The 26,105-nt window shown below is 39.7% G+C and overlaps 1 protein-coding gene across 1 annotated transcript in view; it reads left to right on the top strand.

The window, feature by feature from the left end:
• The first annotated feature begins 335 nt into the window (after positions 1–335).
• The window catches only part of LOC115904126 (mucin-5B), a 41,011-nt gene continuing 15,241 nt past the window's right edge, over positions 336–26,105 (top strand). Inside the window, exons 1-27 of the mRNA XM_030949283.1 lie at positions 336–428; positions 2,088–2,343; positions 3,676–3,790; positions 5,116–5,203; positions 6,071–6,204; positions 6,609–6,834; positions 7,638–7,763; positions 8,478–8,595; positions 9,809–9,947; positions 10,532–10,633; positions 10,850–10,919; positions 11,156–11,293; positions 11,850–12,014; positions 12,870–12,964; positions 14,494–14,620; positions 17,626–17,878; positions 18,882–18,934; positions 19,318–19,418; positions 19,719–19,870; positions 21,597–21,735; positions 22,449–22,559; positions 22,991–23,170; positions 23,564–23,800; positions 24,668–24,824; positions 25,038–25,166; positions 25,598–25,682; positions 25,885–25,922. Of these exons, the coding sequence (XP_030805143.1) occupies positions 347–428; positions 2,088–2,343; positions 3,676–3,790; positions 5,116–5,203; positions 6,071–6,204; positions 6,609–6,834; positions 7,638–7,763; positions 8,478–8,595; positions 9,809–9,947; positions 10,532–10,633; positions 10,850–10,919; positions 11,156–11,293; positions 11,850–12,014; positions 12,870–12,964; positions 14,494–14,620; positions 17,626–17,878; positions 18,882–18,934; positions 19,318–19,418; positions 19,719–19,870; positions 21,597–21,735; positions 22,449–22,559; positions 22,991–23,170; positions 23,564–23,800; positions 24,668–24,824; positions 25,038–25,166; positions 25,598–25,682; positions 25,885–25,922 (3,616 nt within the window). The 5' untranslated portion in view covers positions 336–346. The remainder of the gene's footprint in view (positions 429–2,087; positions 2,344–3,675; positions 3,791–5,115; positions 5,204–6,070; positions 6,205–6,608; positions 6,835–7,637; positions 7,764–8,477; positions 8,596–9,808; positions 9,948–10,531; positions 10,634–10,849; positions 10,920–11,155; positions 11,294–11,849; positions 12,015–12,869; positions 12,965–14,493; positions 14,621–17,625; positions 17,879–18,881; positions 18,935–19,317; positions 19,419–19,718; positions 19,871–21,596; positions 21,736–22,448; positions 22,560–22,990; positions 23,171–23,563; positions 23,801–24,667; positions 24,825–25,037; positions 25,167–25,597; positions 25,683–25,884; positions 25,923–26,105) is intronic.

Below are 26,105 nucleotides of genomic sequence, written 5' to 3'. Positions count from 1 at the left end.
TTGCAACTAATCAGATGTTATAAAAAAATAAAAACTATTGCTGCCATAGAAATAACTGTAGGAGGAGAGTGAGGGGACCTATTTTCAAAGGAGGAAATTTGAAACAGACAGCTCTCTGTCCCCATAAAGCAATAAAGAACTGAATACCTGTCCTGTCTGAGAGAGAGGAGGTTTCTGGGTGCTAATAATGAATGACTGAAAGAAAATTTAATGAAGCTCCACCTTTCAGGGACCCTGCCATCAGTGTTTTGTTCTCATGCCAAACTCCTGGACTATAAAAATCTGCCTATAAGCCAAGAAAAAACACTTCCCTGAAAGGATTTTCAAGTTACAACTTCATGGCAAGATGGAAATAAAAAACGGGAGATCATTTTGGATCTTCTGCCTAATCTGGAGTTTTTGCAAGGCCAAAGAACCAGTTCAGATAGGTAAGAAAATATTCTAATTCTTGCATTACTTGCTCTCATATAGCTCTCCATAGGTGAGAAATAGAGTTGACAAATGAGAATTTGTCACATATTCATATGAGATGCAGACATGCCAGATACTGTTAAACATGGTACCTTTTTATCCTGATTACCAACCATTTAAGTATGTCTTTTTTTCTTTCATTACTAGGTAGTGTTTTATGTTTTATGCTCTAAGTGACTATTCTTAAAGAGGAGACCCTCGAATGCAGTTTGTACCAAAAAACAAACCAAACCAAACTAAAAACAATGGTGACACCCTTTTCAACACATTTCACACATATTCTTCCTAAAAGAAGTACTTACCATATCACCAGCTAGGCTTGATTGACCAGTATGAAATGCTGCATTAGCAGGAATCACATTTTTTGTGCTCTGGTGCACTGCTACCTCCTGGTTTGATTTTTAATCTCTTACACTTTTCCCAACTGCTTAATACACAGTTGATGTACCAGTTATTGCTGCCTTAGTAATTCCAGCAATTTCATTTCCAGGATACCCAAACTTTCTCACTTGCCCTCACGACTGTGTAGAAAAGTGCTGAATTGCCCTACTCCAGTGCTGCAACCACCTATGACAGTAGCAGTCCCTTTAAAAAGCTGTTTCTGCAAGGACTTACGGGGCACTTGAGTTTGGGCTGCACATTTATAACATAATGATCTTAATTTCTCAGTTCTTCCCTGCTGATTCTTAGGCAGGAATATTTAATAAAATTTTAGAGTTCACTGAGTAAATGAGTAACTTTTAGATTTGATCTGTGGTGGATATCTGTGTTGATAGTCCTAAATATGCTACCTGAACAACACAAAGAAATTTGCCTGTTTCATTTGTCATTCTTTCAGAAGAAATCCTGAAAGTATTTTCTAGTGGGTATGTATAATTTAATTCAAGGCGATTCATGTTTTCTTTGTGAAAACTGCTCAGTGATGTGAAAACTGCTTTCTGAAGTAATGTCTTATCTGCACTTAGACTATGTATCTATACCTTTGACAGAGGTAAAGCTTAGAGGTCCAAAACATGAGTTTTGGTTGAGAAGGAAAACCAAGTACCTCTTAGCCAAAACCTGAGGCTGGTAGCAGCCTCAACCACTGAGATCAGCAGCTGCCACTTTGCTGTAAATTCATGACACCTGTGATATCTCCTGGAAAGCACTCAACACAAAGTCTTGCCTGAGTTAAATGAGATTTAGACATCCAGAATGGGATTCTCATCACTTCACTTCAGATATCTACAGTGCAAATATGTCTACAGCATGAATATAGACACAGCCTTTTTAGACAATGGAGAGATGCATGTGGTTTACAGCATCTTCTTGCTAGGCACATAGGTGAGATGAGAAAGCTGAACCTCTTCTGCTTTTCACTGTTAACTTCTGCTTTTCACTGTTAACTTCAAAGGAGACTAGGCTAATCTGCTCGCATTGCAGGTGTCTCTGTACTTCAAAAGTAATGGACTTCAAAAGTTCAGTGAGATGAAACTGCTTCCCAAAGGCTAGTATCTTCCAGGAGTTATCATTTTTGCCTTTGAAAATCTGCCCCTTTAATGTTTTTCAGCAAAAAAAGGGACAGGCACCTAATATGGGGTGAATTTCTAAGCTCCCCTGCTATGATTTTTCTTTAGTCCAGGTCTCTACTGTCAGTAGGAGTGAATGTGTCACCTGGGGCAACTTCCACTTCCATACATTTGACCACGTAAAGTTTACTTTTCCTGGAACCTGCACCTATGTCTTCGCTTCGCACTGCAATGACAGCTATCAGGACTTTAACATTCAGATCAGGCGCAGTGCCAAGAACAGCTTCCTGATCTACTTCACTGTCACCATTGATGGAGTGGTCCTGGAGGTGAAGGAGACGGGAATCACGGTGAATGGGAAGAAGTGAGTAAAGGCTGAAATGTTGTTTTGAGCTGCATTTTTCCTGCTACATGTTAGGTGGTCTGACTGGAAAGCAGTGGCGGTGTAGGAGATGTATAGCTTTTTGAGCAGGGTATTGTGAAGAGTCCCCCCCCATAGTGTTTGAGAAGGCAAGAGGCATTTAAACTAAACTACATGTCCCAGAGACCAACACCAATAAGTTAAGTAGAGAGCAATGTGTATATTACAAAAACAGAAGGTGTTTTAAGGTTTCCTTAATGTTGCTTTGATTTGAGAGGGAGGGATGAAGGAAAGTACATAAACCCCAACACTTTATTTATGTAAGTTTAGATCTGTAGAAGCTTGGTGGTTTTTCTTTTTTTCTCAAAACATTATTTCTGTGGTACTAACCCTACTGTTTTATGTTGTTGTTCAGGAACAAATGGCTCTTTTAGGGATAGTTTTCCATTTCCAGGTAGATTAGTCTAGAAAATTGCTCTGCTTTGCAGATCACAACATGGTCAGGGATCTTCTTATAAGAAAAGGCAGAATTTTTAGAAGTCAAAATCCACACCTTTAATTCCAATTCAAAGTAAACCACAAAGGAAACTGCAAAGAGAAGGGTAAAAAATATTCCCTAAGTAAAAATCATATGCAACAATAGCTGAAAGTTTGGCACAATATCAAGGACAGTCCCCATGAGAAGTGCAGAGTCCTGCTCCTAGCAAAGAATTATGAAGGGCCTAGGCAACCTTTGACTCTGGGAAAACCCCTCACAATTTTGTTGAAGAGAAAATTGCAAGCATATGGGCTGTCTTGACAGCCTTCTCGAAACAACCAAATATAGAATAGCACCACTCTGTTGTAATTATAGCACTGAAACCCATATGTGTCTCCTAAATCAAAGGGGCAAGAAATCTCCTATCTTCTAGCCATTTTCTGAATTTCTAAGTTTTTACACTGTTGCAAAGTGAACTGTAATTGTCTTGGTAAGATGGAAAAGTAGTGCAGGTCTGAGTTGCATGAGTACATGAGTAACAGAACAGAGTTCTTTGTGAATCCCAGATATCAAGGAGGTCCTGGAAGGATGATGATAACCTGCAGTGTCCTCATGTGGAGGGTCATTTTCCCAATATTGTCATCTTGCTCTTTATAAACTTTATAATGCATTGTGTTATGGATTAAAAGGACACAGTGGACAATGTAATGCATTGTGTGGACGAAGTCTGACCTTGCAAAGAGTGTTCCCATGTCTTATTTAGTTCCTTTTAACTCTAGTTTTCCTTCCTATGTATCTGTAAGGATTTCATCAGTCTTTTTTTCACTGCAATCTGTTTTTTCCCCTCAAATTTCCAGGATTGCCATGCCTTTCAGCTTGAAGAGCATTCTGATTGAGGACACCTGTACTTACTTCCAAGTCACTTCCAAGCTGGGCCTGACACTCAAGTGGAACTGGGCTGACACTCTCCTAGTATGAACAGTCAGTTAGTTGTTTTCCTCCTGGTGAACCTCATCAGTAATAAAAAGCAGGGCTGGATGCAGGCACTCTGTTGATATATGAAATTATGGGTGGGAGGTATCACTCTGTCCATAAACTCAGAAAAATACCAAACTGGGCAATAGTTTCACAGGGCAGGAGCATGGGGGCACAACCCCATGGTATTCCCGCTAATTTTTGTGACAGAAGGGTTAATCCTGGATATAGCACATCTGCAGTTAGCTCCTTGCTTCATGAGGCACTGGCAGCAGCAGCCCTCCAGCTCTGCCTTGCTACTCTGTCTCATGCCCATATTGTGTGGGAAACTGATATGTGTGACCAGTTCAGACCTTGGCCTCTTTCATTCCAAAGCAATGCTATGTGGGAATTCTCCCCTAAACATCTACCCTGGAATATCCTCTTCTGTACCAGTGCATTTACACTTTTGTGTGTGAATCCTTATCCTTCACAATCAGGACTGAGATTAATGAAATGGAAGTTGTGTGTCAAGTCATGCCATTCAGAGAGATAGAGATAGGGTAAAAGGGGAATAGAGAGAAAAGATATCAGGAAGTAATCAAGTGATATTGAAATTATTGAAGTATTTGCTTTCCCCTTTCCCATGTACTAATTAACACCTAAAGTGTTAAAGGCAGTATTTGTACATTACTGTAGAGTGGACACAACAGTAGGAAAAGCACTGCCTTTTTTGGGTGGACCTGAGTGGCACCAGTACTGTTCCCCAAGCATGTAGGAATGATAAGGTGCAATAGTTTTATCCAGAAAGGCAATAGTGTGCTAACCTGGCTGTTTATTTCCACTAAGTATGGGGAAAATAAGTAATGCTTGGCAGACCCACGCCTAGAAGTACTATAAAATTTTCTATCACCCTATGGACTAGAAAATACATTATCTATGGCTAAAAGTTAACCAGAAGCTGCTTCTTTACAGCATCCAGCATTAGAGCACAGTTATCTGACCTGCCCAGAGAGGAGCTGTGGTATCCTGCAAGAGGTACCAAATGTCTCTATACACAGTGTCTATACTGGGAGACACTGGTCCAGGGATTCATCCAGTATTCAACATGCTTCAGTTACATCTTTAGTGGGTAGGAATGACAATTGCTGGAGGATTCTCTTCCCATTTGAATTCAGTCTGTCTGCAGATAAGTTTTATGAGAGATTTGTGCCAGAAAAGGAGATTGCTACAAACTAGGAATGAGCATTTCTGCCGCTTCACTTTTCAGCTGTGTATCACTTTGCAACAAGTCCTGCTGATATGGGGAAAAGCCTTTCAACTCTGTGTTTCCTCTTTTTCAGCTGGACCTGGAAGAAACATATAAAGAGAAAATATGTGGTCTGTGTGGGAACTATGATGGCAATGAGAAGAATGATTTGATTTTGGAAGGTAGGTCATAAATACAGCATATTTCATCCAGAACAGACCTCCTTATACATGACATGAAACTCGATATCTGTTTCCTTTGAGCAGGCTTTAAGATTTCCTGACAGGCACATGAATATTTGCATATGCAGGAGATGTATTTTAAGAGGTTCTGAGATATTTGGGATTTTCTGCTTTTTTTGTATTTGTAAGAGTCTCCAACCTCTTTGACCAAAGTTAATTACTTGGCTATCATGCAGCATCATTGCCAGGTTCCCCACTGACAATAACATACTTTCAGGAAATGCAGGAGTGCATTTTCTGTTCTTCTATTTTAATCATTCTATTTGTGATTGTTTTTTACTCTATAATGAAATGAAAGCATCAGGGAAAACACAAAGTATCTTTGGAGAAATTGTGGTGCCATCCACTGACACCTTTAGATATTGCAAATAGCTGAGCCTCTAATCCTGCACCAGGTTGTGTGGATGGAAAGAAACCTTCATCCTGGGATATTAGCTGCAGGACTGAATCCAAAGTTATAACAACATCCCTTTATGTGATACCTGTATGACTGTTACACATGTGAACAGAAAACTCTGTAAGATCAAACACACCCAAAACAAAGAGAAATCTGGAAATTATCAGAAGTAACAGAAAGTTCAGGCTGACAGCAGGCCTTGATACAAGCGTGCCAGATTCCTGACTCTAGCCCAACAGAAGGTTATATCAGGCTGTCATCCTCCATAAGATATGGATGCTGGTTAAATTTGGGCATCTCATGAAGTGCATACTGCCTTTGAGCCCAAAGAGTAAGTGCATTTTTGTAGCCCATTAATTGACCTAGGGAATTGTGGGAAGTTACTGAAATGCATCTGGGTGTTTTTGCAGGGTATAAAATGCATCCAAGACAGTTTGGGAACTTCCACAAAGTAGAGGATCCATCACAAAAGTGTGCTGATGTGAGCCCAGATGACCACACTGGAAGACATCCCAGGAGGAAAGACAATAGATGCAGTACATATGTAAGTGTGTGGGACCAAGAAGTACAAATCCTCGCAACCTACAGTGTTGAAGAGAATGTTGAAACAAATCTTAATTACAGAGCATGCACTAAACTGAATTTTTCAGAATTCTACACATGATTTTGAACAAAATTATGATCTTATAGCTGAAAGAATATCCTATTATGGTATTAAAGAAATAGCTATTGGGAAAATGCCCACTTGAATGACAGCTTCCAGTACAAGGCAAAGGACATTGTGGCAGAAAGTTAGACTGGATAATCTCCTGAGATCACTTCCAACTTGAATTATTCTGTGACCCTGGAATTGTGTCATCAAAACTTGGGGTGTATATTCAAAAACCTAAAAGGTGGTAAAATATCAAGTATTGCTTTTCTTTCCCCCTGCTTTTTTTTTTTTAATAGAAAAAAGGATGCAAGAAACTTATGTCCCGTTTTGGAAACTGCCCCAGAGTGGTTGCCTTTGATGACTACATAGAGACCTGTGCTGAGGATATGTGCCACTGTGCAGTTAATTCTTCTCATTCTGACTTGGTTCCCAGCTGCATATGCAGCACTTTAAACCAGTACTCTCGAGATTGTGTCCTGAGGAAGGGAGACCCTGGGGAATGGAGAACCAGAGAACTCTGCTGTAAGTAGCGACTGCTCTGGAGATTTATTTCAGGTTAGACATTTACACAAGTATTCTGATCCCAGCAGAGCAAAGCTAGGAGCTCTGGTAACTGCCTTGAATCAATCTGTGAAAATACTTTGACACAAACATTGTTAATGGAAATATTTCTGCAAATTTAACTTAATTTTGCTCCTTAAATTAGAACCATACCTTGATGTTGCCCACCTCCTTCTTACAACTAAGTTTTCTCGAGTTCTTTTTTTTTTTTAATTTTACTCTGCACAGTTAACTCATAAAGAGCCTTATTTCAACATGGTGACAACTAGACAGAAGTAGTTACTGAGAAGAGCAACATGTTCATACTTATCTTACCTTGTGTTTTCATACTCAGTAGTCCAGTTACTGAGAAGGAAATCTCTTTAAATCCAGGGGGAAGGCTACAGGTAGTTCACCCAAACTGCTGGTGTGGATTGGGATAGCAAATTAATGCCAGAAGTACTGATGCTTCAGGCAAAAAAAAACTGTTATCACTGCCTAAACGATTCTGATGTTCTTTGCTTGTATTGTGACTTCAGGCAACCTTGAGCTAGTAAAGTAATGTGAAATAGCTCACATTTCCCAGCAGCACAGTTTTGTCCAAAAGATAAAGTGGCCATAAAACATTCCTTTAAAACGTTGAACAAACACAACATATCTGCATAGAAGGTCTTGCAAACAAGATATGGAGGAAAGGAGGAAGAAGGGGTTGGGTAGTGACACAACAATTTGAGAGGTATTATAAATACATCATTAACGTACTCCATTTTGGTTTGGTCTTGCAGATCAGGAATGCCCAAACAACATGGAGTACATGGAATGTGGAAATTCCTGTGCTGACACATGTGCAGATCCAGAAAGGAGCAAGATTTGTAAAGCCCCATGTACAGATGGCTGTTTCTGTCCTCCTGGTAAGGCAGGTCGCTTCTGCCAATGATCACACACATCAAGGGACAAAAAGGGAGATTATTCCCTTTCTTTACCATTTCACACAACAAATAAACTGCTTCTTCTAGCATAATTTACCAACTTTCTTCTTGGAAGAGCCAGATTTCTAAAGATCCTGACACTGGAGAAGGGAGGCAAAAACTTCTAAGGACTAGACAGGGAAAAAATGGTGCAGATATGGAAAGAGAAGAGGCGCTCTCTAGACAGTAAGAAAGCAGGTGAAGATGTCTCATGAGATGTCTCCCTGCTATGACACTAAATCTAGCCATAACTTCAGTGACACAAAACATACATGCTTTTCCAGGTATGTGCATGTGTAAATTTGCACATGAAATAGTCTAAGATGAGGCTCTGATTCCTGTTATATTCACTGTTAAAAGGGATGGAAACTGGCTCACACCCTTGCAATCTGGCACTTGATAATTCTGCTCACAGTGAAAGATTTTGTAACAGGAAATGTTCTTTGAGTTTTGCATTGCTTTCATTTGAGTTCTAGTTAGAAATATTACCCATTCATTAACATCTGAAAGGGCCTGGTGTGGTGTTTTTCTTTAAAAGTGTCCCATTCATTTAAAGAAATGCTGAATACTCCAGAGTTTTTTCCATATTCTAATCTTCCTTGATGGCATTTCCCAGACTCACCTAAGGAATATTAACTAGTCATTTTGTCTGAACAGGAACTATCCTTGATGACCTCAGCAGCAAGAAGTGCATCCCCAGAGACAGCTGCCCCTGTACATTTCAAGGCAAAGTCTACTCATCTGGAGGAACTTACTCCACTCCCTGCCAGAACTGGTACTGTTGTGGTCTTGATTGCACTAACAAGGCAGAAGTATTTATTTCAAAACATTGATGAGTGGCATTCTGTACTTTCCTTTTTTTTTTTTAATATTTTCCTGTCATTTGTCTTAAACAACAATTCAAAACCTTGCTCTGAATTTCAACAGTGTAGGAAAACTTAGAGGTATTCCTCAACCACATGTAGTTATTACCCACCTTCAATTGAAACTGCTTGTGAAAACTGAGCTCAAGATTTCAGAATGTAGAAAAATGAGACTCTTTACTGATTAATTCAGACACTTTGGCCACTATAGTGAGGTGTGAAGTCACACCATGTTAAAAAGTGGCACTTCCAACAACATCCAGATCTCCACAAGACTGTTTAAAGGTCAGATCTCAGAAGTCCTGATCCTTGAGAATTATTTGATTTAGAAAAAACCTGTCAGCTTGAACCCATCTCCATTCTCTACTTGTGAAAGGTGATAACATCTTAGGTATATTACTCTCAGAACAATTTCATTTCTTACTCTGTATGTGTTATCTGGGCTCCTGTGACACAACATCATTTTCTAACCATCAGTTATAGTTTTGCTATAGGGAGGAATGAAATGTGGTATGGTGGATGGCCAAACATTCTGCAAGCCCCTTTGGATTATCCTGCATTTTGAGAAAATGCTCCTCAAATCCAGAAATTTTGAGTAATTGAACTTAGTGGGCTTTGTGTGGCTTCCATCTTGCCACATCCTCATTTAGTCCCCTATATGGCTGGACTGTTTTCTTCTTGTGTGCACAGGTGTGAGAATTGCTCATTATCTGAGGCCCTCCACAATTGCTGAAACAATGCTGAAACATCCCATCAGTGAATTGCTGAACAGTTGCATCAGCAGCTCAAGATGTTGCAAGATCCTGCTTGAAGGAGTTCTTTCTTTCTTTAAAAAGTCAAGTAAACAATTTAGGCCCAGAAAACCATGTCTTGCTTTCCCATCTCAGTGTGTCTCTGAGGGAGCCAGCCCAAAGCCCAGTGCAGTTAACTCTCTCACTGATAGGAATTCAACCCTCACACTTTAGGGCCTAATAAAAGGCTTCCACCCACAGGGTTTGAATAAGAAGCCAAGATAATGACCTTAAAACACAAAGAGGCCACATCTGTGCAGATTAAAATGGTGTGTCACTTTTGCTCCCTTGAAACTGTGTTTATTCTAATGGCTGCTTTTTGGATTTTGCACAGTACTTGCAAAGGAGGCCACTGGAGCTGTATCTCTCTGCCCTGCTCTGGAAGTTGCCACATAGATGGAGGATTCCATATAACAACATTCGATAATAAGAGGTTCAATTTTCATGGCAACTGTCATTATGTCTTAGCTAAGGTACAAGCAATTTCTCTTTTCATTCCTAAATCTCCTGAGTAGCACAAGGCTTTAAACTGCTGAAGCTTTATATTACTTAATTTAATTAAATGGAACCAATCCAGCAAAGCACTTCAACACATGCTCAGTCTTAAACCCCATAAATTTTTGAATTTGCAATGGATTGCAAGTCAGTTGCTGATGCTTAGCTTCAAAGCTTTGCAGCTTCAACATACTTGTACTTTTTTTTAATTAAATAATTTTCTTAATGGATTTATTAGTGTTGATTCAAGCATTTCTTTTGAAGCTTTCTTCATGTGTGACTGTCAGAAGGAAGTGGATGGACCAAAATTTCTTCAAAAAGATTGAATTATCTGTGAATGCCTGCAAATGAGATCCCCACAAGCTGATAGCAAGGAAAAGGAGTGCAAAGGAAAGTTAGTGAAATTATTGATTTTGGCAATAAATAGTTTGCAGTTAGATATCAAATACCCCAGTTCTTTCATTACTCCTTCTTAGCCTTTCAGTTACACGTTCTTCTCTTCAAGCTCCCAGCCTGTAACATGCTAACAATGTCTGCACATACCTTTCTCATGTCTTCTCAGAACGCTGATGACACAGTTGTGGTGATTGGGGAGATCATTCAGTGTGGGACTTCAAGGACAATGACTTGTCTAAAGAATGTATTGGTCACACTAGGAAGAACTGTGAGTAACTGTCTTTAATTAGCAATACATAGGAGGTCACTTCTATTTTCCTTACATTGTTTGTATGGTGTCTGGACACTGAGTTACACTGACCCCAGAGGTGATGAGGTTTTGAAGACACTACTTCTCAATGCTTACTGAGGCTTGTCAGGTTGCTCTTGTCTGTCTCACATCATATGCATTCACTACTGTAGCCTTTTTTCCTTTTCCCTGCAGACTATAAAAATATGTTCCTGTGGAAATATCTACATGAACAATTTCATTGTGAAGCTGCCTGTAAGAAAAGGTAAATCCCCTTCCTCGTATCTTCCACAGAACAGCCTACATCTTTTGCAAAAGGATTCCTGCTCCTTTCTCTGGAAAGAACACGATCCTACTCACTGTTAGGTGGATACTAGATCTGGGATTCCCTGGGAATCTGTGTTACTGCATGCACTGGCAAATGGAAGTTCCTGTTTGCTCAGCTTTGTAAAGATTTGCAAGTGCATACAACATGTTTTTCTTTTTCTCTTTCTTCTTTAGATGGCATCACCATCTTCAGACAATCTACGTTTTTCATCAAAATCTTGAGCTCAGCTGGAGTGCAGATCAGAGTGCAAATGAAACCTGTAATGCAGCTCTCCGTAACAGTGGATCATTCCTTTCAGAATCGCACATCTGGTAGGACACATAAGGCTAAACCCTTCCAATGTGCTGGAGAAAATCTCTGTGATGTTTAGTGTGTGCAATCTTTTAGACTCCATCTGTTTCAACAGGCCTTCATCAGAGACTTGTGAAGTGCAGACTATGTTCTTGGTTTTGCCACTAATCTCCTGTTTACACCATTTAAGATTTTTGTGCTTCTGTTTCCAGTCTGTGTAATGGGATTACACCCTGTCTCTCTGACCCATTTTGTTTTTCTTTTGCCATTTCCTTTATTTATAAGCCTTTGGGGAAAATACTCTTTGTCTGCCAGTGTTTACTGAAGCACATTTAAGCAGTTCCATTCCTTGTGCTATCACTAAGTGCTACTGTAATGCAGAAAAATAATAAATACACTCTAAACACAGGGTCCTATCAGATTTGTGGGAACATCAGGAAGTCTCTGAGGGAAAATGGATTTGTCTCAGGCGAGGTCCATTACAGAGCTAAGAGTGTTCATCTAGAAGCCATTCCTTTTTCATCCATCTAGTGATTTCTTCTTTTCTTTTGCCTTTTTTTTTGCCTCCCATGCAAGGTCTTTGTGGCAATTTCAATAACATCCAGACTGATGACTTCAGAACAGTCACTGGAGCTGTGGAAGATTCAGCTTCTGCTTTTGGTAACTCATGGAAGACTAGAGCCAGCTGTTTTGATGTTGAGGACAGCTTTGAAGATCCTTGTTCAAACAGCGTGGATAAAGGTACTAGGCTTTTCATCCCTGGCTTATCAGTGTGAAATAATTTTCACATGATGGATAATCAAAAAAGCTTTAGAAATCTCATAAACATCAAAACCCTCTACCTTTGAGGCTATAACTAGAGAAAAAAATATTGTGTTTTGAAGGTCTTTAAGAGGATAGCTTTGCTTTCAAAACAAAAAGACAGCACTACTGGTGAAAGAGCCAACACATTCGCTGATGACTTGAAAAGCACATGCAGCATAAATGACAGCAATTTAGGCTTAAGGCAGAGCACCCCTGGCTGCCAATATTTAGGCAAGTTCTTCATCCAGTCTAGGTTGTTACAGCTGTGCTGAAGTCCAGAGAAGGAGCTTATCAACAGCGCTGAGTTAAGCAAGCTTTGCACTGTACTAGGCGTCCTGTCTGATTTTTCACTCTGACTGGATTTAGATATATGTATTATTTGGACTGACCTCTCCTAAGTACTGCCACATATAATTAAAGCTGCAGCTCACAGCCACACAACTCACTGATTATTACATGCTTGATATTATTGCTTGACTATAAGGAATTATCTGGCTGTAAAGAATTAAGAAAGTTTGATGAAAAACAGTGAAAATGGGGAGGTTCTGTATATGTTCTGCAAATCCAGCTGCAGTAATATACTTAGAAGGTGAAACCTCTCTTTTAGGAAAATGGCTGGTCATCCATCCAACTATGCTTATCCCTTTGATAAGTTAATGACCTGTATTTCCATCCAGCATTATCTAAACACTTCAGGACATTTTAGTTCAATGTGATACCTGATAAGAATATTGAGTCAGATAGTAATGTGGTTTAAGTGACTATGGACAATGATATTTTTTCCCACTTCAGAAAAATTTGCCCAGCACTGGTGTGCTCTTCTGTCCAATACAAGCAGTGTGTTTGCCACCTGCCATTCTGTTGTAGACCCTTCTGTGTACATCAAGGTAAGGTACTGCTCCAAATGGGTGGTGTAATCTAGTCCAGAGACTGATCCCACATGAAGGTTGTCTGGCCTAGAGGAGTGAAATAGGTTACAGTAGTGACTGGTCACACAGAAGTCCACTGATGCTAATTGGAAAAATTATAAAATAAGAGTTTGTGCAGGATGGGCCTTTTTGGCTACAGTCCCATAAATACTTGACTGGCTTCTGTTGTGTGATCCAGAAACAAAATGAAAAAAATCAGTTCAAGATTTCAAAGGTCAAAGAGTTCACTCTTTGACTAGCAGAATCAGTGTTTCTGAGTGGAATTGAATTGAGAGTTTTACCAGCTCCATGGATTTCGTCTGAATTGGTTCAAAATTCACATAAAGGGAGAGAATACTAATTTACATTGTTTATATCTCTTTTATTACCTCTGAATCTTATTAGTCTCCTTGTGTTTTAAATGCATGAAGCTGCCCATATGTTCTCTTGGTGTAAAGCTCTATAATGCTGCTGAGAAAGCTGTTTGAGCTACAGAGTTGCCACATTTATGTGCATGGTAAAGAAGTTCCTGCAAAACCACAGAAAGTTCATGCCAGTTGTGTGTGTGTGTGTGTGTGTGTGTGTATGTGTGTATGTGTGTGTGTTTGTGTGTGTGTGTGTAAAACAACTTACTGAGAAAATACCTGAGCCTGAACTTTTGCCTAGAACGTAATACGTCTTCAAGTACCTTTACAAATATGGCTTATGTTTTACCTATCCAAGAAGAAAATATATATACTTTAGAATTAATGTAAACTATAAATAAAATAGGATATTCCAATTTCAGTTAAGAAGAAGTAATAACCAGTTTCTTACAGATATGTCTGTTACTCCTACCGATATCATCAGATTTTAAACCAGGATTCGTGAAAGGCTTTCCACAACATCAGTAATGGCAGGATAAGTCACTGTCTAGCCAGTATGATCCTACTGCTCTAGAGTGACTAGCTGTATTTGTGTTCTTTTGTACAGCACACACTATTAAACAAACTCAAGCTTTAAATTCCAGCTATACTTACATAACTATTTCTTAAAATGTCATTACATATGACTGACTCTCTATAAGCCATCTTCTGCCATGCACCTGTCATGTCATTGGGTGCATCTCAGCTGCTTACCAGATAGGTACACAAAGTGCCAGTCATCACTGTGCAATATTTTCAGATTATATATTTTGACAGGTCCTAGGTTGTACATCCTCATAGGAGGCTGATAAAGACATTTCTTTGTGTTTTAATGAACTCTAGGTGCCTCTATCTTTTTTAATATTCATCTGTTAATGAGACTTAGACATAATGTCATTGCAGTTTTTGTAACTGATTTGCTATTTCTCAGGTTTGCATAGTATTTCATTAGCATACATTTTCTCTTAGAGATATTAAGTTTCATTAGTAATAATACTTTTTAAAATATATTGGTTGACTGCTTTTTTAATTGCTACATGTTTTTCTGTTTCTTCTATGAGCTAGACAGATTAATACCCATTATTGTCCTTTTCTGTCCTTTAGAAATGCATGTATGACACCTGTAATGCTGAGAAGAGTGAAGTTGCACTGTGCAGTGTGCTCTCTACTTACTCCAGAGACTGTGCTTCAGCAGGCGTGTCCCTGCAGGGCTGGAGGCAGGGTGTCTGTGGTATGTGAACATAAATTCCTTGGGCAGGGATATGGGGGAACAGCCCCATTTGTGGCAATCAGTGTCTTTTGTCTTTAGTCATCAAATTAGAGAGCCTTTGAAAAACAGAATAAGCATTTATGCTATGAAATTCAGTTTGTGACTGCTTCATGCTCTTACAATGTATGTTCCTTGTGTAAAATCTTAAGTGAATTCAGTACTCAGATAAGCAAAATAGTATAAGGCATATTGCTCAAATCAAAACAGAAACAGGGTTAATTTAATTTAGGTTTAGTTAGCAATTAAGTTACTTTTGAAGACGTGGGCTTCCCTATGTATTTTAATTCAAATAACTTTTTTGCTTTACATTCAGTTCTCTTGTCCCAGACAATACAAATGACATCACTCATTAACCACATTTTTCCATGTTACAGTAAAATAGTAATGTTTTTTTTAATAAATATATATTGGTGATATTTGAGAATGTGAAAATCTTAAAAGGCATTTTCAGCTTAGAATTACCTAAAAAATTAACAAAATCTTCTTGGACATACACATGGTCGCCAAATCCTGAGTTCAGAGTCCATGTATGTATGTATCTTCCTTTGGCACTTCCAGAAATTATTACAAGATAGCATCAAATCTGAAAATAAAACTCACTACCTTGGATTCTGAATTTTGCTTCAACATTCCCAGGTTGTCATTGATGGTCAGACAGTTCAAGTGAGATTTGCCTCTGTTGACATGAAAATAGATGTATGGGTTTCTTGACTAATTGCACATCTGAATAGACAACATAACAATGATTATGTTTGTGGAGCTTGATGCAGCTATGATCTATTTAATTGCCTGACTTAGGAGCCAGCTGGGATACTTAATAGAGGCAAACAATGTAACTGGAGTGACGCATTGCCAGAGGCATTTAAGACTGTGATAAGAACAATTTCACAAACCTGTGCTGAAATAATTCAAACACAGTGTAGTCCACAGTAAATTGTCCTAGAATCCTGCAGAGTTATGCACTAGACAGAGACACTGTTTATTGAAAGCTTTGTTCCCAACATAGAATTACTGGCATTTTTAATGGCAAATCAAGACTGGTTTGCAGCATTGGTTTGGCTGAAATCTGTGTTCTTAAGGCACAGTAGGTAATGTTACCTCAAACAGAGCACTAACCTTGAGAAAAAATGCTCATGTTTTAGTCAGAACAATAATTTTTAGGCCTTATTTAAGAAGAAATAATCTTTTGGGAACATGGCTGTGATAAGAGTAGGGTTGTTTATGACTCACTGTTCATGAGTGAAAGACTAAATGAGCCACCCCCTTCACTCTGTGTTCTGTCCCATTGTGGGGGTTGGAAAAACTGTTCCAGCTCCTGAAGCTGCATCCACTCTGCCAAGCTGCAGGCAGCATCCAAGGCAGGTTGTATCCCAAGCAAATGTCTACACTGCAGTCAGCAGAGTGTGTGAAACAAGCAAATCCTGCTAGTTAAACCCTGTGCATGCCTCTTACACTCTCTTTAGCAGAAGCATGAGCCATTACTGGAGTTGCTGGTTGCCCAGCAGATCACTGGTGTGAGCAGTCTTGGCACTGCTTTTCTAGTGCTCCCTGTGCAAGCTAGCTTGAAGTTATCTTTGGTATGCTCATGTTCTCTGCACTCATGCCTCCAGTTGTGATTTGTCATCTTAGATGCGTGTCACTCCTGTGACCATGAGCACTACAATCAAATAACCTTTCTCTTACCAGTCGCACGCTATCAAAAGTGATTTTATTCCTCTATGAAAATTTTAAGGGAGAAAGTAAGCATGCTATTCTATTGTATTAATAGCTAACAATTGAGACAGAGATAAATTCATATTCAACATCTTTATAATTATCTTTTTTATTTGACGTATTTTGACTTAAAAATACCACTTGCTGTATCTTCAAAGAATAAAAAGTAGGAGAATATGCCTTGCCTGACTTACACAGGGGATATTGTGTTTGCTTCAGCTAGGACCAGAAAACCAAATAGTTTATGGTGGTAGGGTGCTGGTTTTGAATGTGTACACAAGCCTAGCACACTAACTAATCTAAAAAAGTGTGCCATGGTCATGGACTGAAAAAACATACAGATCTTTATTTAAACATGGACCCTATTGCTGATAAGTTCTTAGCATTGCTGCAAAGCTGATTAGCACAGGTGCCCATGATCAACACCCCTGTACCTTCTAGTGCATCTGTGTGTATCTGAAAAACAGCTGCAGGGTTAAATCTGCAGAATTAGAAAGAGGCCCAAGATGACTAGATCTCCAGTTCTCTCCAAATTTCAAAGATATCTGGCTGCCAGACTTTCTTGCAGCCTTAATGTGGGTGATGTTTCCTGACAAAATTTAATGTCATCCCTATGGGTCAGTACTGCAGATTCTATGGCGGACCTTTGATGGTGGTGTATACTGTCAGCCCATGAAAATTAACCAGCTTTTTACTGTCTTACAGGGTTAGTTGAACTCTTTAGATTTTGGCCTTTACATGTTGGGTTAACCCAGAAATTTTAGAAACTTTTGTTTCTCATTTCCCCAGAGGATGACAACAAGAGTTTTCCTCAAGACATCTGTGAGAACTGAAACACCCTTTTCTTGCTAGCATCAATGGATTGGCAGAGTTCCTTGTCACTGCCATTTAATGTCAAATTTCTCTCTTAGAAAATAGGGTCATTTCTTAAGTTATCTCCAGCCAAAGAAATCATTAGTAAAAGTCAGAAAATAAAATTTTAACAAGTCAGAAGTTACTGGCTTCAGTTCTTGGCATAAGATAGAAATGTAAACTGTGGAAACTACAAAAATATACACCCTGCTGAATATTTCAGTGTTCAGTGTCATAAAGTTTAGGCTATGCACGTAGATCCTCCCAGAATCCCAGGAGACAAGGTCTGGTAGTTTGATAAAAGCGTGTTTATGGCTACCAGTGTGCAGAAAGACATGCTAAAGTCATGAGAGATGATTGCACAAAGAAGGCCATACATCCCTTTTATTTCTCTTGCAAAGATCCCTCTGAGGAGTGTCCTGAGACTATGGTTTATAACTATAGTGTGAAGTACTGTAACCAGTCTTGCCGCTCGCTGGATGAGCCTGACCCGCTGTGCAAGGTCCAGATCGCACCCATGGAGGGCTGTGCTTGCCCTGAAGGCACCTACCTTAACGATGAGGAGGAATGTGTGGCTCCAGATGACTGCCCCTGCTACTATAAAGGCAAGATTGTTCAGCCTGGCAACTCCTTCCAAGAGGATAAACTCATGTGGTGAGTTGCTCTGATGATGCAAAGGTTGCTCTGTGCCTGAGGACATCGGGGCTCATGGGGGAAGTCTCTGCTCCAATCCATGAATGGCACCATTTTACAGTTAGGAATAATGGCAAATTTTTCCTAGATTGCATCTTCCCCTGGCAGGAAGTGCAGCCACAGCAAATGTTAAAATCCCATATTCATGCTAGCAAACAAGAACCTGAAAATATGTTTAGTAGAACAATATTTGTAATCTATCTCTTGCAGAGTTCATTGTTGTGTAAAAAATATCCACAAACAGTGGGAGCAAGTTTTCTAGAAGACAGAAGGCTTGGAGGAGTTTCAGGCTTTGAAATGAAAAAGCAAAGTGAAAACCACCACACCATCCTGCAGACTATTTAAAAATCAAAAATGGTCCATGAAAAACAAGACCAAATTATCAGTTTTTAAACTTTTTTTTTATAGAAAAAAAAGAGAGAGAAACTGGGGGGGTGGGGGGAAATAATAAAAATAGTGTATTTAATTTGTATCTGCATTGAAAAACAATTGTCATTATTCTCATTTTCAACTACCTTAGGGCATCAATGGAAACAACCACCAGGGGAAGGCTTCTTTATTATCTTTAGATGTTTACATGTTCTCTCTCTAGCTGTCTTCCAGCTGAGGATTCTAGACTATTTTGTAATCACATATTCATTTAGTAATTTAAGAGATCTCTTATTTTAGAAAGTATTAGTCTTATCTCATGGAGTGGAAAATGAATGCTTAGGAAAAACTTGATTCAGGGAAAACACACAATAAACCAGTGCCAGATGAAGGAAGAGTATTTTAAGAGCTGGGTCTTTTAATCTTCCTTCTGGGGATGGTAATGCATGTCTGTGAAACTGATAGCTGTAACAAATATTCATTTTGATAGGAATTTGTTATTCATGTGACAAGTGAAGCTTTGCAGTGCCTTTCTCCCTGGTGAGAGAGAAAAGTGCAAAGAGCTGATGTGTTTTGTTTTATGGAATCTCTTTAGCAAATGCATTCAAGGAAGATTAGACTGCATTGGAGAAACTGTCTTGGTGAAAGGTGAGATTTTGTTAAATAATGTCAGTATGGTGTCAGCCAGTATTTATAATGTTTTTCTGTGTTATCTCTCACTTTCTGTAACATTTTAGTATTCTGCACATTTTTCCATTCTCCCTGAAATGTGTTAGTTATTGATAACATTTGTCTTTGTAAAATGTCACCAGACTTACTAGACTCTTTAGACGATGAGGATATTTCCCAAAGCTTAGAAGTTATCTGCCTTCTTCTCCCTTCACTGTTATTGGACAGAAGCAAAACTATTAGAAACTTTAAATGATAGACACCTGCTGCCCTCTGAAATCCTCTGGCTGGTTTTGCAATTGCTGATGGCATCCTTATTGCTCTCTCTAAATTACTTCCTGAAATGTTTTTTCCTACTGCAGATTGCCCAGCTCCTATGTATTACTTCAACTGCAGCTCTGCAGGTCCTGGAGCAACTGGATCAGAGTGTCAGAAAAGCTGCAAGACGCAGGACATGCACTGTGTAAGGAGCTCACCTCCCAGCAGGGGCACAGCACAGCAGGGCTGTGCATGTAGGACTGTCCTTATCAGGCACTGATGGGAACATGCCATGCTGGGCACACGCCAACTGCTTCACTGATAACACAGCAGCTGTAGCTAACAATCTACCTGTGATGTTTGTAGCATGATTTCCACTAGCTTGCAATTAAGGAGTTTTTTAAAAAGCCAAAACTTCGGCATCCAGAGCTAGCACATCTCTGCTGGTTCCCTGTTCTTTCTGTGCACTAACAAGTTGTCTTCTCCCATATCTTCTAATGTGCAGTATGTCACAGAATGTGTTTCTGGCTGCATGTGTCCTGATGGACTGGTATTGGATGGCAGTGGAGGATGTATTCCCAAAGATCAGTGCCCATGTGTTCATGGAGGACACTTCTATAAACCCGGGGAAACCATCAAAGTGGACTGCAACACATGGTACGTTATCCCAGGGAGCCTTGTTTTATAGCAAAGTTTGTCAGAACTGCCAGACTGTAGTGCACCCATGGGACAGGGTGTGCTTTGAAGCCTTCCTCTTCATCATGAGAACCATTAGGCTGCTAGTAAAAATAAAAGGGGAAGTATTTCTCTGCATCATGCTGCATGAGCCTGCACTTGGGGAGAACAAGCACCAATATCTTCTGTTAAATGATTTCCATCCTTTTCTGTTTCCCCACCAGCTTCAGAAACATCAACCTTACTCTGGCTGGTGTGTGGTTGCTCATTCAATAAGGGGGAATTGAGTTTGTGTGTGTTGGGCACAGCTGAACCCTGGAAAATGATTGAATTTAGTCAAAGAAGAATTGCAATGATCTTCCCTTGAGACTTGCAGTGCTTCCGGATCCATAGTTCTCAAAATAACTAATACTCTAGTTTCTCAAATTTCTGGTGCCATAGATTTCACTGTTATTACTGATCATGGTGGGTAAAATGCTTTCAGTCCTTATCCATTATTTAACAAGGATGAGACTGTATAGTTCTGCCAAATGGATGCACAGAAAATGAGAGCTAGAAACACTTTGGTTTGATCACCATTGGTACAGGCAGTCAAGTTTAACCTGTGAAGTCAAAACCTGATAAACTGTTGTTGCTATCACAGAGTCATTAAGAAGTTTTATTGCAGTGAGGGCTTAGTTTTCTCATGAGAAGAGGACATACATGGGAAAGAAAATGCAGTCTCTGTATCACGGCCATAACAACTAAATTTTCTGTCTACAGTCCTCCTGAACTAGAAGTGAGGTTTGTCAAGGTGTGGTGGGTTGACTTTGGCTGGACATTAGGTGGCCACCTAGCTGCTCTATCACTACCCTCCTCACAGGACAGGGTTGGGGAGAAAAGAGGATGGTCATGGGTCAAAATAAAGCAAAAGCAAAGGCTGTGTGCAAAAGAAAAGGCAAACAAAATATTTATCCCCTAGTTCCCACCAGCAGGTGATGTCCAGCCCACTTACAAAGGTGTAGGGCTTCAGAAAACAAACATCATAACATACACCACTCTGTTCCCACCCCACCTCCCATTCTCTTAGCTTTTATTGCTGAGCAGACATCACATGATTTGGAATATCCATTTGGCCAGCTTGGGACAGCTGTCCTGTCTCTGTCCCCTCCCAAAACCTTATCCATGCCCCAGCCTACTGCTGAGGGGGAGAATGCTGAGGAGACAGCCCTGATGCTGTGGGAATGCTGCTCAGCAGTAGCCAATACACTGAGGTGTTACTAGCACCTTTGTAGATGACAATGCAAAGCACAGCTCTGTAAGGGCTGCTGAGGGAAAAAAAAATCTCTCCATCTCAGCCAGACCCAAGGAAACACAGAGATAATATTTGTTCACACCATTGTAACAGAACTGCAACATGATCCTTCACAGATTAAAATTCAGAAATGGTTGAAATATTTAGTTCTTCACCTTGAATTTTTCTTCTAAACCCCCACCATCTGCTGCCAGGACTTATTATTTAAATATATATTTGAAGGAAATAATAGAATAAATGTTTATGGGTAGCAAACATGAACTTCCTGATTGATATGGCATCTCATAGCGTGATCTTAGAACAGTTGAGAGGGCACTATAAACAACAAACTTTTTAATTTTCTGCCCCTGTTTGGGGTTAAGGGAAGCCCATGTTTCATGCAAACATTGTTATTCTTTGCATTTTGCCTCCCAGCATCTGCAACAAAAGGCAGTGGAACTGCACGGACAATCCCTGCAAGGGAACCTGCACTGTGTATGGAAATGGGCATTACATGAGCTTTGATGGGGAGAAGTTTGATTTCCTGGGAGACTGTGACTATATCCTAGCTCAGGTATCAATTTATTTTCAATTTCCCATCCATATGCTTTTCACAGCTCACAATGTAGGCTTCAGTCTGGGTAATTAAAAGGCATTCCCATGCAAAATAGCCAAATTGATGAGCAGAGCCTACTCCCCTCCTCTTGCACCTGGAGCTGATAGTGAGATTTTCCAAATTAAACAAAGCAAATTGACTCTCAGAAGTGACACAAGAGGGCACTGTGTGATCCCAAATGATTAACTCCTTGGTTGGACTGCCCTTTCCTGAAGGCATTCCAGCATTTTCAAGGGAAAGGAAAATGTGGTGTTGAAAAGTGTTTCCATCAGCCATCCAAGTCTGACATTATTTTTGTTGTGATGGAAGCACGCAGAGGGTAACGTGTGAGCCTCATATATAATAATTGAATGTAATGAGACAGCACTCAGTGAGACATTTTGTCATCCCTAAGTTACAGTTGGTTTTACTAATTTTAAGAAAATATATTTTTACCTTTTTGGATTGTTGCTATGACAAGTTCATTTCCCCCCTTAGTTTTTCTTTTTGAAAATCCTGGTCAAATATGCATCTGCCATCAGGTCATTTTCCACTAGATACTTCCAAAATTCTATAGTTTTAGTGAATAAACAAGTCAGATCACAGTGTCATTCATTTAGAGCTCCTAAAAATGCTTATGACTGGTATAGTTACCTGACAAGATCTAATAGAATGTTATCTGTTTTTCTAAGGATTTTTGCCCTAATAACATGGATGCTGGCACCTTCCGGATTGTGATTCAGAACAACGCCTGTGGGAAGTCACGCTCCATCTGCTCCCTAAAAATCACGCTGATTTTTGAGGTTTGTCTAGAACTAGTTATAACTAAGGAGCTGTAGTCTTGATTTTGTAGTAATTACTGTATCATTCTCTTGTATTCCATCTCAGTTGCTGCTAAAAGTACCTATGGATGTCAAACAGCCAGCAAGCTAAGGCAGAGAAGTTGGGAAAGGCTTAGGTATTTGATGTTAGCAGGGATTGAACACTTCTGGGCATGAGGGGAAAGATGCAAGGAGTCAACAACACTCTATGAATGTGCATCTGTGTGTGTGTGTGTGCTTGCATTTGTGACAGTAGGCTCTGTGCGTCTGTGGCTGTGGCTCACCTATCTACCAAGATAGAGTGTGAAGATGACAGAAAAATAAGACAAAGAAGGAGAGGCAGAGTGCCAGTGCTGTTGCACTAAGTTTTCTATTTTGTTTTCCTTCCATGCAATGTATCTGTTCCTTTGTAGAACAGTGAAATAAGGCTTTTGGAAGGAAGAATTCAGGAGATAGCCACCGATCCAGGAGCTGAGAAAAATTACAAAGTGGATCTCAGAGGAGGTTATATTGTAATTGAAACAAATCAAGGGATGAACTTCATGTGGGACCAAAAGACTACTGTTGTTGTTCACGTGGCACCATCTTTCCAGGCAAGTAGGGGGTGGACTGGGAGTTATGATTTCAAAGTCAGAGTTATGCATCCAGAACTGGAGCCACAGTTTTTCCAGAGCCTGGAAAAAAAAGGCTTGGAAAAAGTTTGGTTTAGTGGACAAGAAGAAACAGCAAGCAGGCCACATCTTGTGTTTTATTGCACTGTTCAGTCAGAAAAAAACCACTCCGGAATACTTGGGGCTAGAAGTATTGCTAACACACTGGGAGTGTTTAGGTCACTTGAAGTCCAACTTTTTCCAAGCCATTTTTTGCTTTCTGTTTAGAAACTTGCACCTATTTTGCCTTTACAGGTTCTATAGTTTATTTCTGTCAAAGAGCAGGCTGCACTCAAAATAACCAAAGCATTAACTGTGCCTACACACATTACACAGGGAAAAGTCTGTGGTCTTTGTGGGGACTTTGATGGCCGCTCAAGGAATGACTTCACAACCAGAGGGCAGTCCATGGAGATGAGCATCCAGGAGTTTGGCAACAGCTGGAAAATAACAAGCACCTGCTCAAATATAAACATGACAGACCTGTGTGCAGATCAGCCTTTCAAGTCTGCCCTGGGGCAGAAGCACTGCAGCATCATTAAGAGTAACATCTTTGAAGCCTGTCACAGCAAGGTAATCCTGTTCTCTCATCCTCAATAGTTTCACACTAGATATTTGTTGCTGTTTTGCAGCACATTTGCAGCATATTTTTAGTAGTGAAGCTACTACACAGTAGTACTTGGCTACCTCTCTCAAAACCTCACTTCACAGCTGCGCCAAATAAAACCTGTTGCACAGTATTGAGGAAGCAGCAGTGCCTGTTTTGAACAACTGAAGATAAAGAGGATAATAGTTGGCCACCATACAGAAGCAGAAAGTTAGGTATCTGTAAAATGTACAGATAAGTTAGTCTAGGACTGTTTGTGTGGTGATCCTTGGGAAGTTCATTCAAGTTATCTAAAGAGACTAATTATTTGGTTTATTTGAGTCACAAATGGAATTAAACAGAAACAAGGCTACCCTTCTTAATTAGAATGTCTATACAAAGCTTCAGTGCACTTTAATAAAAATTTTTAAAAACAAACTTGGCTTAATTTCCTTTGTTAGTTTATGTTGGCAATGGTTAAAATACAAGAGACATGAAGTTTAGCGGAAATAGGATTTTCTTTCGTACTCAATCACTGTCTCTCAGTTGAAGAGTGCACACACTGTGTAGTTGTGCTAAGCCAAAACAAGGTACTTCAGTCCTGCAGAAATCATACTGGGAAGGCATTTTAAGTGTAAGTGGCAGCATTACACATATAAGAATAGGAAGATTTAGAGTGCAATTCTACCAGGCAGGTGAAAATAGAAAACTACCTATTGTGAAATATCATGGCACCTTCATGACAACCCCAGTCTGTCAACCATGTACATGACAGAAATTTAGAACCCTTTCCCTCATTAAAACACAGTGCAACAGGCACAGCTGTGGTGACAGCTCTATTGGTGTTTTGACAGGTGAACCCAATTCCATATTATGAATCTTGTGTGTCTGACTTCTGTGGTTGTGACAGTGTGGGAGACTGTGAGTGCTTTTGTACCTCAGTTGCTGCTTACTCAAGGAGCTGCAGCAGAGCTGGTGTCTGCATCAACTGGAGAACCCCTGCCATTTGCCGTAAGTACGGCAGGGAAATGCACACAGAAAGCAGTGCCCCTGGTGCTCAGGCACACGGGATACAGAAGAGCAGAACACCTACATTGCTATGCATGTGTGACTGAACAAGCTCTTTTTATCATATTCATCTTATTAAAATCTTTTAAACAAGATTTAAAAAATAGTCCCTGCCCAGCATCTGAGACCTAAATGTTTTTTATTCTTCTATTCCAGCTGTGTTCTGTGATTATTACAATCCACCTGACAAACATGAGTGGTTCTATAAACCCTGTGGAGCCCCTTGTCTAAGGACCTGCAGAAACCCACAAGGGAAATGTGGGAACTTGCTGTACAGTTTAGAAGGTAATTCTTCCTTGACTTTAATGCAGTTTATGGGATTTGCAGCTACTAGTCTGGTTTTAAATGTCTGAAGCATCAAGGTGACTGAAAAGTTATCCCATCTGTCCCAGAAGTTCATTGACCATGCCTTGCTAATTCCCTGTGTGATGGTGCCATTCATAGCATCATTTGCCTGCTGCCTTTAAATATATGAAGAGATAAAATACCATTCAATATAAATTTGTATAGAATAATTATCTGTTGACAAATGTAGTAAATTAAAACTTTGGGTTAGGGAGGTAAAAAGAGGACTTGGAAAAATAATTGGTGGTAAAAAAACCATTAATACTGGAATCACATTCATTTGGGGATCAAATCTATATTTGGTAGAGGTATTTATGTGCCTTCCTGTGCCTATGTAACTCAGACTAAGAATACTTTGTTTAATTTTCCAGGCTGTTACCCAGAGTGCAGCCCTGACAAGCCGTATTTTGATGAGGAGAGCAGAGAGTGTGTCTCCCTCCTCAACTGCACTTCATGGTAGGTCAGTTGATGGTGAGAAAGGTAGAATAGGACTGAAAAGGACAAACTAGGAGATGTTTTGTTAATGTTTATAGGCAGTGGTGATTACCATTAAATCCAGGAGTAGGTTTTTTGTAAAAGTAGGTACAGTTACAGGCACTGTTATTCCATATTCAAATTAATTTCAATAAAACAATTCTTTTTTACTCTTTCTCTTCAGCGATCCTGAAGAGAAACTGTGTGCTGAAGACTCCAAAGGTAACTTTTCACCTTCACTATGCATTCAGTGATGGCAGGAATGCAACAACCCAACATCACATATTACATGTTACCAAACATATTGGTAATAGGAGGCCAGACAGGTAGTTTAGTATGTGAGTGCTAAGCTGCACAGATATACTTCGATAGGCAAAATGCAGCCTTTGACCTCAAGAACTGTGT

The sequence above is a fragment of the Camarhynchus parvulus genome, chromosome 5 (assembly GCF_901933205.1).
Source record: "Camarhynchus parvulus chromosome 5, STF_HiC, whole genome shotgun sequence".
Classification (NCBI taxonomy): domain Eukaryota; kingdom Metazoa; phylum Chordata; class Aves; order Passeriformes; family Thraupidae; genus Camarhynchus; species Camarhynchus parvulus.
Note: the sequence above shows the minus strand (reverse complement) of the source record. Positions and strands in the feature narration are given on the sequence as shown.